This window comes from Corvus moneduloides, chromosome 7 (genome assembly GCF_009650955.1).
Source record: "Corvus moneduloides isolate bCorMon1 chromosome 7, bCorMon1.pri, whole genome shotgun sequence".
NCBI lineage: Eukaryota > Metazoa > Chordata > Aves > Passeriformes > Corvidae > Corvus > Corvus moneduloides.
In genome coordinates, this window is record NC_045482.1 from 24,136,371 (window position 1) to 24,149,035 (window position 12,665).

The 12,665-nt window shown below is 59.0% G+C and overlaps 1 protein-coding gene across 11 annotated transcripts in view; it reads left to right on the plus strand.

Moving 5' to 3' along the window:
- Positions 1–12,665, plus strand: part of TNS1 (tensin 1) — a 66,301-nt gene that overhangs the window by 15,140 nt on the left and 38,496 nt on the right. For 9 of the 11 annotated variants that reach the window (XM_032115394.1, XM_032115392.1, XM_032115387.1 and 6 more), the window contains 10 exons: positions 4,573–4,611; positions 6,781–6,822; positions 9,572–9,621; positions 9,922–10,093; positions 10,446–10,496; positions 11,015–11,137; positions 11,439–11,503; positions 11,617–11,700; positions 11,819–11,931; positions 12,541–12,601. In XM_032115394.1, coding sequence (XP_031971285.1) covers positions 4,573–4,611; positions 6,781–6,822; positions 9,572–9,621; positions 9,922–10,093; positions 10,446–10,496; positions 11,015–11,137; positions 11,439–11,503; positions 11,617–11,700; positions 11,819–11,931; positions 12,541–12,601 — 800 coding nt within the window. The remainder of the gene's footprint in view (positions 1–4,572; positions 4,612–6,780; positions 6,823–9,571; positions 9,622–9,921; positions 10,094–10,445; positions 10,497–11,014; positions 11,138–11,438; positions 11,504–11,616; positions 11,701–11,818; positions 11,932–12,540; positions 12,602–12,665) is intronic. The other 2 variants (XM_032115388.1, XM_032115397.1) reach the window with 1 other exon arrangement.

Below are 12,665 nucleotides of genomic sequence, written 5' to 3' on the forward strand. Positions count from 1 at the left end.
AGGCATTTCATCCCTGATTTGCAGGGCTGTGTGTACCGGGTAACCTCTGTCCTGGTCCTGCTGCCGCCTTCCTGGCGGGGATGGGCCACAGGGCGGCTCCTCATCAACATACCAAGGGAGAGACAGAGGAGATAGCGCTTGTCCCAGCGTGGGGGACATCCCTGGATGCCCTGTGGTACCCTCCCTGGTGCCACCGGCATCTCTTGGCAAATGCAGGGGTGGAGCAGACTTGGTGGCCTCTGCCCTGGCATGGGTGCTGTTCAGGCATCCAGGCATGGAGGGGATGGCACAGTGACAGTCCCTGACCCAGCTGCAGGGTGGGCTGGGGATGCTTGGAGGGAAGCCTGGGAGCGGTGAGACCTACGTGCCCCAGCATCAGCCCAGTCTGACTCACCCTGAGCTGCTGGCCAAGCCGCTCCCCTGCCCTTTGGCGCATCTGACAGTTACTCCCACCCGATGGGGGAAGTCCCAAAAGCAGCACCCCGGGGTACTGGTGGGGGCAGAGAGGAGCTGTGTGGTGCACGGGGTGCTGCCCCCTCCCAGGGACCCCCATGCTGGCAGTCGGCTCTGTGTGGCTGCCCTGTGCCTCGCACACTGGGGTTGTGCTGGGCAGGGTGGAGCTGGGGTGGGGGGAGCGGGTGTGCATGGAAACATGCCGTCCTCCCGCCGGGGACATGTTGCATAAACAGGAGTTTTGCCAGAGCTGCAAAATATGTGAGGGCAGGAGCAGCCAGCACGTGGTGTGGGCAGAGGGTACCTGACCCCTGTGCAGGGCAGGGGGCTGACCAGAGCACAGACCCCATAGTCCCTTATGCCAGGCAGGGGAGAAGGATGCTGCAGCTGGTCACATTAGGAATGGGAGGGCAGGGGTGCTGGAGAGGGAAAAACCTTCCCCAGCATCCCCAATTTGGTGGTCCCGACCCATCCCCTAAAAGTGTCTTCTGCTGTGAAGTGCCCGATGGCAGCTCACATTTGGCCCCACACTGTGGCTGAGAGAGGGCTTGGCACAGCTTGGCTGTGGCTGGTCTGGAGGGACTGGTGAGTAGAGGGAAGGCTCTGAGGATGGCTGGGGAAGTTGCTGTGGCCTGTGGCTGTTCCTGGGACTCCCTTTGCTTGAGGCAGGATCTCGGGGTGAGCAGAGAAATTGTGGGGTGCATGGGAAGTGATTTGCAGCCCAGCTGGGATGTAGGTGGCACAAAGCTGAGATGAACTTGCTTGGGAGGAAGTGGTCCCTCATGGGGTGATGTGGGACTCACATGGGCTGAGCTGGCGTTTATGCTGCCCTAGCATTGTCCTGTGGGAAGCCAGTGTGGCCACTGAGTCACATTTCTCTTTGACAACTGCATTTCCAGACCGCAGGGAGTAGGGTGCCTTGCTTCTCTCTCCTGGGGTCCACATCCTTTCTGAGTAGTGGGGCCATGAAGGTCTGCCTGATGCTGCCTTGCTTTGAGAGGGTCCGGGATGTCAGAGTGTCCCTTTTGACAGCACGTCTCCAGCTCCAACCACACCAGCTGGGCTGGCTTGCCGGCATCTCAGTGCCTGGCCATGGGAAGCATCTCTGGTGTGCTGGGCTCTGTGTGAGGGCTAGGCTGGCTGGTGCTGCATCTGCTCCTGGCATAGTAAGGGTCAGCACCAGCCCGGATATCGTCCGGCTCCGGAATGTTTATCGGAGCTCCTGGGGAAGGGAAAAACAAAAACCGCCACCCAAAGGAAGGGATATGCGTCAGAGATGGGCCTGGATCACCCACCGGCAGCTGGACGGGCCATGCTGTGGGCTGTGGGCCAGTGCTTGCCCGGCTCCAGCAGCCCAGCTGGGGAGACCCCAGCACGCCCAGTACTGCTCTGATCCAGCCCGTTCCTGAATCGCAGGGCCCCTCCATGGAGGTTTGTTTTCCCCCAGCCCTGCTGGCATCTTGCAGGTTGGGGCTACAACCCACAGGGATGCCCCGCTGGAGCAGCACCTGGCAGCGGCCCTGGGCACCTCCATGGTTGTAAGGGCTGTTTTACTGAGGGAGGAGGAGGGAGAGGAAGGAGGTGCTGAGGGAGGGAGGTGTGAGCAGTGGTTGCAGCATGGAGAAGTCTCTGAGGTGTCTTATCCCTGGGTATGAGGTGGATGTCTGCATTCCTCCAGCCTCTCTCAGTTCTTGTGAAATGGTGCCGAAGTCCCGTCGGGATCTGTGGTGCAGAGGTCAGTCCCTGAGCTGCAGCTGGAAGGGTTAGGTGGAAGAGGGATCTCATGAGCTACTCTGCGTTGTGGCGGTGTGGCCTGGGACTGTCAGGGTTTTGCCAGCCAGGTGTTTATTTCTGGGCTTGGTAGTGTCCAAGGGTATCGAGTTTCTCTAGGTATAGTCGACAGCTGTGATGAGCGAGGGAGCCGATGATCATTGCTTTCCAGCGGAAGGCTGCAGGGTGTGCCCAACCCTTTATGAGACATCAGAGAGTCCTATCACTCGTGGCCACGGGGCCTCGTTTGCTGGGAAACTGATTTTTCTGCTTGGCAAAACTCGGGTCTCAAGGCAGCAGCTCGTGGGATGTGACTGCTGGGATGGATGGGGCTGCGACCTGGGGGGCCGAGTGGGTGGGTGGGGGGGCCATGGGGGGCTGGTGGGGGTGGGCGGCAGCCCTGCTGCGCCTCGTTCCTCGCATTCCTGGGCAGGGCTGCTGGGCGGTGGGGTCGGCGGCGGGGGCCAGCCGGCAGGAATGCAAACACCGGTGAGGGGGAGAAGAAAGGCCGCTGTGTCTGCCACGGCAAAGCGAAGGCCTGGGACCAGGGCTGTGCGAGTCCCCTGCCTGTCCCACCCCTCCCTGCACCGAGGGATGCAGGGATCCCTGAGGACAGAGATGGTGGCTCTTCTGGGGGTCGCTGCAGTCCTGTATGGAGTGATACTCTCATGGGTCCCGTGGGGCGAGAGACCAATTCTAGGTCAGGAATTGGTCTTCCCTAGGGAGGGAAGGGAATGGGCAGGGTCTTCCTTCTTACTCTTGATCTGAGGGCATGTTTGAGCCAAACTTGAGAGAGGGATGGAAGCTGGAAACAGCTTTACGTTCCTGCAGTCCTTGTAAAACTGCCTTTCTGGGATGTGAGAGTGCCATACAGCCTGGGTTGCTGTCTCCTGTGGATGGGAAGAGTGGTGTCGGGTGAGCACAAGCCCATAATAGACATCAGAGAATCCTCAGGGGCAGGGAAATACAACCACAGGCACCCCAGTTTTTTCCCTTTTCCAACCAGAGGTGCATTTGTAGCCTGCAAACTTCCTCATGCCGACAGCAGAGGAGGGCTGGGCATGGACTCTACCTGGCTGTGGGTACCAGTGTGTCCCATGGTGGGGGAGCTGTGCATCTGCCCCATCTCTGGCCCTGTAGCTGGGGCTGGACGGGGGTCAGGGGCGCTTGTTGAGCATCCCCAGCGGAAGAGCACGGCAGTGTGCGGGGCACGGTGCAGGGTACAGCACAGCCCTCGTCGGCTCCGTCCGCAGCAGCGGCTCGCTGCCGGAGAACATTCCAGGGAGGCTGGCGTGGGGCCAGCGCCGCGGGGCAGGGAAAGGGGCCTTTTATGGAAGCGTTTCTGCATTAGAATAAAATCATAATAATAATGCGCAGGGGAAGGGAGCGGGAGGAGGAGGAACCCCTGAAGAAAACAGTGAGACGGGATGGGAGCAGGCTAGCAGCCAGGGAGGGGAGCAGGAGCTGGGCATCACCCTCTGGGACCAGCGTGGGATGGGATAGGGGTGCTCCAAGTGAGGTGCTTGGGGCAAATCCTTCTTTCTATGGCCCAGGGCAGGAGAGGCAGAGTGGGGTGCAGTGGGTCCCCATGCTGCCATAGAGGACCAGCCCCTGAGTGGTGTTTGCCGTCTTGGCTCCCTCCTGGGATGGGGCAGGGGATGGCTGACTGGGGTCACTGCTCCTGGTGGGGTTTGTAGAGGACAAAGTGCCGAATCACACCCTCCCACTACTGTTGGCATCTCAGGGCCAACACAGGGCTGGAGCGCCTGTGCCTGCTGTCCCAGCACCGGCCAGGCGCTGCCTCTCCCACCCTGGCATGCTGCTGCTTCCCGAGGGACTGGGGTGCACACAAAACCCAAGGTTAATTGTCAGTAATTGCCGCTGGTAATTAAGGTAACAATAGATGGGCTGTTCAGCTGGCGGCTGCAGCAGCTCACGAGGCTGGGCTGGGGTTTGTTCCAGGAGCTGCTCTTGGCATCAGGCGTCCGCCCTGCGCCACGCTGTGCTGTGCCTGCCGTGCCCACCCGGGCTGGGGCTGGGGCTGGGACTGGGGCTGGGGCTGTCCTGGCTCCCTGGCCAAGGACGAATGGCACAGCTGCCATGGCCCTGAGCCTGCTCCCATTCCCAGGAAGCCAGCCTTGACCTTGGAACGCTGCCTATGCTCCTGCCTGGGGTGGCAGGAGTGCCCCTGCCGGGGGTGGCAGCAGTGCCCCTGTCACTTGCTTGGGTGGGTGCTGTTTTCCCTGTGGGGTGGGTGGGGGTGAATGCTGCATTCCAACCTCTTCCCATGCCATATATTGGACAGTGGTCTTCAGGGACTAATCCTGGCTCTTTTCTGCTTCCTTGCAGGCTGTGACCCCCTGCTCCCCCACTGTCAACTATGAGCTGGTAAGTGACACCTCCACTGTGAATCCTAGGTGACAGCCAGGGCTCTCTGGGGATGCTAAAGCATCCTGCTCTGGGTAGGGGGCTTTCTCTGTCCTGGGGCTTCAGGATGTGTCTTCCACCCTCAAAGCCACAGGGGTCCTGAGCTGGGGGTAAGAGCACCCCCATTTTGGTGCTGTGCCCCCCACCATTGCTGGCTGAAAGGCATCCCACAGGTGAGCAGCACAGGTTGGAGTAGCCCAGCTATCATGGGACTCCTGCAGCTGGAGCTTTCAGGGAAGAGGGGCTTGCAGGGTTGCAGAGAGGGACAGGCAGATAGGACGTGACCATCCAGGGCTCCGGGGTCCCCTGGCGCAGAGGGCCTTCTCTCCCTGGCCAGATCTGGGGCGGTTTCTTACACATCCGGAGATGACTGTACCAGATGTGCCTTTGGCTCGGGCGCCCAAGGCTGTACATTTGCAGCTCTTGTTATTGTCACCCTTTACTATTGTCTCTCCTGAGAGTCTTTAATGATCTGCTGGGGCCATGGCGTTGCACGTTGCACGGCTGTTCCCACCCTGTCCTCTCTGGACACCAGGAGAACAGCTGGATGCATCATCTCCGTTCACCCTGTCCTGGGGAGGGTGGGTGTGGGGGTACTGGGCAGACAGCCACAGTCCTTTGTCACACTGCTCCAGGCCATAACTGGGCTCTGGGGGTAACGGGGCACTGGGATGTCACCTGGAACCAGGCCATGCCCAGCAAGAGGTTTGGGAAGCATGACATGATGGTGCCTACCAGGCAGTGTCCGGCCAGCTGAGCAGCTCTCCTGCCCAGTCCCCAGCCTAGCCATGCCCGTGGCAGCAGGCGGAGCAGGCATGGGCAGTGGGGAGACTGGCATAGCCTGGGGCCAGTGTGGCAGCCCTTCCTATTTGCTCCAGACGTGTGCCAAGGCTTGCTGGGGCAGGCGCCGGGGAGAGGAGGCCCTGGCACGATTTCAGCTGGGGCTCGGCAGCCTGGCAGTGCCGCAATATTCGTGCCTCACACAGGGCCCTGGGCTGGGCACCCCATAGCTGGGCAGGGGTCTCACCTGGAAAGTGAGTGTAGGGGATGTAGGTCTCACCTGCAAGCTCATGAGGGCAGTGCAAGAGCCCAAGTGAGCGAGGGCATGGGGTAGGAGTGGAGCATGCTCCCTGCCCTGGGGCCCCACGGTGGTTATCTGCCCCCGGTTTAATCTCTGCCCGCACCCCCCATCCCTGCCAACCTCCTTGGGCACTTATCAACAGCAAAAATATGTTGGCTTCAAGCTGGGACCGTTACTGTGGCTTTGGGAGGAAATCGAAAGGGGTTTGCCCTGTCTTGTGGATGGAAATGTCTGCTCTGGCCCTGCTGTCAAGAGTAGAACAGCCTGGTTTTGGGGGTGACCTCCATCCTCCTGGTCCCAAGACTCCCATCTGGGGACCCACCCATCTGGGTACTTTTGCTGTGCCACCCCCAGGCACCATAACCACCATTCCCAGACAGAGGTATCTGTCTCCTGCTTCATATATTTGGGGTCCAGACACTTTCCCCCACCCCAGGAAGTTAATTCCTGTCCCCAGCCTCCTTTCAGAGCTCTCTCCAGTGGCATGTTGCCAAATTTTCCTGTTTTGAGCATCTCAGACCCCGGCTCTGCTCCCACTGGCGTCCTTCACTGGCCCTGTGGGATCAGGCTTAGCTTGGGGAGCTGGTCTTGCTGGTGGCCAGTGGCCAGGCTGGGTGTGGGACTGCACTGGGCTTGCCCTGTTGCTTACTTCCTAGCTGTAGGGTCTGATCATGGAGGATCCATCTGGAATCCCAGGGATGTGGGGGCACCAGGTGCCCATCAGGGAGCAGGCTCAGAGTTCAGCCAAGTGCTTCCCATTGGCAGTGGTGGCCCCGTGCCAGCGGCGGTGGCTGAGAGGCAGGATGGCAGCGTCCTCGGTACCTGAGTATCCCAGCTCTGCACCTGGGTTTTGGGGGATTCCCAACCTTCGGGAAGAGCACACATGTTGGCAGGCAGGGAAGGAAATGGGACCGTGGTGTGTTTCCTAGGAAGCACCAGAAATAGCCAGGGGGAACTTTTGACCCTGGCCCCGCTCTGTGTGTTTCTCTCTCTCAATCTCTCCTCTCTTGCTTGCCTTTTTCTCACCCTCTCCTTGCTCCTGCCTGCAGCCATCCCCGGGGGAGAGCATCACCAAGCAGGTAGAAGTCCTGGTAAGTGCAACCAGTCACAGAGGCTGATCTCTGCCTCAAGACCTCCTGGGGGGTCACTTGTACCTGTCCCATTGCTGCAAGCACCCCCTGCAGCCAAAATCCCTCAGCCTGGAATGCTCCTGTAGTTTCCCAATGTACCTGGGACCCTGAAGTCCTCTCTCCCTGCCAGCCAAGGTGATGATGGCCATGCCAAAGGCCAAGCGAGATGCCCAGGTTTGGTGGCAGAGGCGGTGGTGGAGCCGAGCATATTGGGGGCCGAGGCTTTTGCTGCAAAGCTGGCTTTCCTGTCTCAGAGCTGGGTATCTGTTATTTAATCTGTGGACATGAAATTGCTAAGACAGTGTAGACAAATGCACTGCCAAAGTCAACGCGGACAGCTTCCCCCCGCCTGCATCCAGCTTGCCGGCCTCCCTGCATGTTGGGGCTGGGACCCAAGGGATGGAGGCATGATGGTTCCCATGAGAAGGAGGATGAAAGCCTTCCTCACCTGAGATCTGGCTTTGCCTCATCCCTTTGGTTGTCCAGGAGATGTTTCCAACCGTGAGAAAGAGCATCCTTAGCTAGAAAAAATCCAGTCAGAAACCTCCTTTGCTGGCTTTGCTGTCTTTCAGGGATGTGTCCTGGTATTTCTGAAGCCTTTCTCATGCCTTTCATCACCTTCTCCAAGCAGAAGGGACCTGCAGGTTTTGGATGCTGCCAGGAGCTTGGGGACATGCCAAGCTAGCTTGGGACTGAAAGGTGTATTCTTGATGGGGTTGGCTGAGGGATCTTCAACCCAAAGTGACTGGGACCAGCCTGTCCTGTGCTGGGCTGGACTGGGTTGTACTGGCTTGGCTGGAGTCTCTCTCCACAGGGGACGTTTGCAAGGTCTCTCCCAGTGCGGCGGCGGGCAGGAATGTTTAATAACAGGAGCGCTGGCTCCTATCAGCTGATCGCAGGCTGACTCTTCCTCGTGCAGGGGCTGGCGGCAGAGATGTGGCGTGGCTGCGGTTGGGAAGGGGGGAGCAGGGCAGAGCCTGGGGAGCAGGCGGAGCTCAAGCGCCCTGGCTCTGGGCACCCTCTTGCCCGGGTCTGGAGGGTGCCAGGAGTGGGCCCGCCATGGCGTGGAAATGGATTAGCAAGGGGCTCACTGCTATCCAGGTATGGGGAGGGAGAGGGGCTCTGGTGTCCCCAGCTTGCTTGCACTCCTGTGCCTCAGTTTACCCGTGCGGGAGCTGGGGGTGAGTCCTGGTTTCCCCATGTCAGCTCTCTGTTGGGAAAGGCAGTGGTTTTGGGAAGTTGTTGCAGCTGGATGGGGTGATATGGACTGATGGGGCTCCCCTGGCCAGTGGGTGTGGGTGTGGGACCCCGGAAATCTCCATTATGAACGTTTAGGGCACTGCACAAGCCACGGTGGGGATCCATCCTGATCACTGGTGGGTGATGCAGGGACGAGCCCACATTCAGGTTCAGGCTTGTTCCATGCAGCCTGGCTCTCCCAGGAGAGGTTTTACCTCTCTTTTTGCTGCATTTTAACACCTTATTTGCCCTCAGCAATGCTGGGGGGTTTCTGGGGTAAGCAGGCAATTTGGGACACCAGGAAGAAAAACTGGAGGGGGAATTGTCACTACTGTCCAAGCACCTCTGGGCACTGAGGCGAAGCTGCTGCCTTCTGGCTTTGGCTGGGAGGGGAGACATTGTCCCCAGGCCCCAGGGCTGCTGAGCCCAACTCCTGCTCTGCAGGGCAACCTGACCTTGAAAGGGGCACGCAAGGCTGGTGGAGGGTGACGCTGGCTGTCCATGGGAGCAGCTCTGGGACTGTGCTGGGTGGGCAGAACGTGGCAGGCAAAGGATGTCAGGGAAACCTCTCTCCCACCTCCTCCCATTGTCTTGGGTGTGCTGGCTGTGGGATGCCGCAGCCCCGAGGAGAGTGGCAGCAGTCCTGCAGCTCTGGGGACCAATGGGGCATCCCAGGAATCAGCTGCAGGATGCATCTCTTATTTCTGATCCTTCCAGGCATGTTGCCTGTGTGAGATGAGTCTTTAAATGACTTCTGCTTATTAGCTGGAGATACTAAAACTAATGAGGTGCAAGTGTGTTTTTCCTCAGCGGTTTTTTTTGGAAACCCTGCTTTGTTTTTCGGCTGAGGTCACAAAGTCACAGAGCAAGCCGGCTGCAGATGAAATTTTCGAGGCCGGAGAACATGCATAAATAGAAGTTTCCTGCTCCAAGAGCTCAAACATTTCCTCCAGGCGTTTGGCTCGGTGGAGCTGGGGCCAAAGCAAACTGTCGTGCCTGGCTGGCTCCTCGATGCTGCTTGGGCAGCAAACCTGCCCCTGCTCTGGGCAGGGCCAAGGCAGCTCTGTCCCATCAGGTGTGTGCCTGCAGCCTGATGGAGAGGGAAGAAGAGGGATTTGTGACATGCCTGAAACTGTCTCTACCAGCTCAGCATCTTCCCAAAAGGTCCTGTGGGACCCTTTGGCAAAGCACCTGCCCCACAGTGCCCATGGCAGCTGGTCCCAGCTGCACTGGAGTTGTGAGAGTTGGGTTTTGCCTGTGGGATCAGTCTCAAGCTGCTTGTGCCACTGGGATGCTTGGTGGGATTTGGAGACAGCGATATTTTGGGGTTGTGAGAGTACTCAGTGCAGTGTGGTGGTGTGGTGGGGGTGGGATGCTTTGGCAGCACCATCACATCCAGGTCTAGCAGGATCCCTGTGCTGGCTGTGGCTGGGTCATGGCAGTAACTTGCTTTTCCTCTCTGGTTCTTTAGGATGCCACAAAATCCCCCAGGAGTGTGCAGTCACGCTGCAAAACATCCAGGTAGCTGCCTCAGTTTCCCCTTCTGATGACCATCTTTGCTGTGCTTGAAGCTCCCTCTCACCAACACCTGCTTCTCCAGAGGTGCTACACCTGGGAGATGCTCCCAGCGGAGAAGACACAGGGGTTATGACCCACCACTCCCAAGCTGGGTCCCCAAGACACTCCAAGAGGACTGGGAGCAGGGGAAAGGCTGCAGGCAGCTGTGTCCTCATGTGTGCCAGCCTGTCTTGCAGGGTGGGGAAGGGTCCCTATGTCCCCTCCCCATGCCATGTCTTGACAGTGGTCCCGTCCCTTGCCCAGGAGCATGAGCCTGACTGCAGCCATGGAGAGCAGCTGTGAGCTGGACCTGGTGTACATCACGGAGCGGATCATCGCCGTCTCCTACCCCAGCGCGGCCGAGGAGCAGAGTTACTCCAGCAACCTCCGTGAAGTGGCCCACATGCTCAAGTCCAAGCATGGGAACAACTATGTGGTGAGGGGCACAGCCAGGTCCCTGTCAGGCTGGGGAAGGGGCTGGGGTGCTCAGCCGCTGGGGATGGGTGCTTGCAGGGGATGGATGCTGCACCCTTGTCTCCATCTGGGCTCCGTTGAGGGAGGGTCTTTGCATTATGGGGGATATTTTCTCGTTGAAGGTCACCAGTGCCTTTCAGACCCCCTGGGAGTTTTTGGTCATTGTATTGCCCTGTGGCAAGGTGTTACCCAGGGTAATGTGTCCAGGGAAGCCTCTCACAGCAGGATTTGGGAAGGCTTTGGGGTGAGGAAGAGGTGAGGTGGCAGCAAGGGAGGAAGATGTCCTCTCACTCTGTTTTTCGTCTTCCCTAAAGCTTTTCAACCTCTCTGAGCGGAGACGTGATGTCAACAAACTTCACCCCAAGGTGGGTCACAGCTGTGAGAAGCAGCGGGCTTCTCAGGGGCCTCAGGGCAGGCCTGTCTGCAGGACCTGCTCCCTGCTACAAGATGTCTGGGGGAGGAACCTATTCTACCCAGCTGGGAAAAACCCTGAGAAAAGCACTGAGACTTCACACTGTATTTGTGGTATCTCAGCCTGACTCCCATTGCCCTCCCAGCCCCCCATTCTCAGCTGAAAACGGGCTGTTTGGAATCTCCTGGAGACCTCCCTAAGGCATTGTCCTCATCCCTGTGACAATGGGGGAGCCCTCAGAAGCTGACCCAAGTAACCTGGGATGAGGGGCCTGAGATGTGGGACCACGATGGCCTCCCTGGGCCAGGGATCTGGGCAGTGGGGTGCAGGCTTGGGGCTGGGAGGTGCACGTCAGAGCAACACAGTTAATGCCTACCCTGGATGCGTGCCCTGGGCTTTGCACACTGGCAGGCTGTGGACTCTGCATGGGAGTGCATGTGGATGTGAGCCCAGGCTGTTCCCCCTGTTCAGGTGCTGGATTTTGGGTGGCCTGACATGCACACACCTGCGCTGGAGAAGATCTGCAGCATTTGCAAAGCCATGGACACGTGGCTCAACGCGGCGACACACAACGTGGTGGTGCTGCACAACAAGGTGGGCAGGACCCGTCACCGGGGCACAGCGATGGAGGCACTGGGGGTCTGTGGGGCTGCAGGGATCGGGCTGAGCAGCCTCAGAGGCTGAGAGATGTAGGGAATGTGGTGGTTTGTGGCTTGGGGTGTGGGTAGGTGTCAGCACATATGTGTAGATTGGTGTGTGTCTAATAAGGGCTGGGGCATCTGTGGGCTGGCGTGTGCATATAGGGATCAGTGTGTGCCTCTGTGTGGGGTGGCTGTGCCCAGGTGCTCACAGGCCCTGCTGCCCCTGTGACACCCCTTCTGCTGTGTGTCTGCAGGGGAACCGTGGCCGGCTGGGGGTGGTAGTCGCTGCCTACATGCACTACAGCAACATCTCAGCCAGGTGAGAGAGACGTGAGGTCTTGGGTTGGCCCTGGGGCCCACTGGTGACCTCCATCCCAGTGGTGCTGGTGCCAATACTTTCCTTCAACCTCATCTGCCCTTTCATCCCCACAGTGCTGACCAGGCTCTGGACAGGTTTGCCATGAAGCGCTTCTACGAGGACAAGGTGCTGCCGGTGGGACAGCCATCCCAGAAGAGGTGGGTGCTGGCATGCCTTTCTAGGCTGGCTTTTTCCCCATAGGGTGGTTGGATGCAGGGGTCCAAGGTGGATGTTCCTCTGTGGGTTCTGCCCCTGAGCTGCCTGTCTGCCCTCCAGGTACATCCATTACTTCAGTGGGCTCCTCTCTGGCAGCATCAAGATGAACAACAAGCCCCTCTTCCTCCACCATGTCATCATGCACGGCATCCCCAACTTTGAGTCGAAAGGAGGTAGGTGCCCCCAGCTGCTTCCCCAGCCTGCTTCCTCCCACACCACCACCCCACACTGCCTGGCCAGGCTTGTCCTCCTTGGGGGATATTTTCTGCCATTTCCTTGGCAATTTGAATTTCCCTTTCCCTCTCAGAGACTGTTCACTTGTATTAGCAGGGTGCTACTCTTTCCTGGCAGACATGCCCTCAGGGGATGCCCTCCTAATGCTGGGCACTAACCTGAGCTGTGAGGTGACATGACACCTTTTCTGACAGCTTTTGGAAGGATGGTACCAGACTGGGATTGGGGTTTGGGATGCAGTACCCTGTCTGGTGCTGGTAACTCACCCAGGTCATCATCTCACCCTATCCCCAGCCCAGCACTTGCCCTAGGTCCTACAGGACCCGAACTGTGAGGGCTTTGCCCTTTCTCAGCTCATGCACAGCATCCTTTCTGCCCATTGCAGATGTTTCTCTCAGTCGGTGCGGGCTGGCTGGGGCGGGGAGTGGCTGTTTGCCTTGGCTCCCTCCCTGTTTGGATTTCTCCCCCGTGACTAATCCCTGCCCTGGCCTCTCCGCCCAGCCGGCTAACAGCAGTGTGCCTTTTCTCCCCGCCTTGATGTCTTCCAGGTTGTCGGCCCTTCCTGAAAATCTACCAGGCCATGCAGCCCGTCTACACCTCGGGGATCTAGTAACTATCTCCTCACCACGGGGCTTTCCTCCTGCCCAGCGTGGGGGGGGGGAGTGGCAAGCGG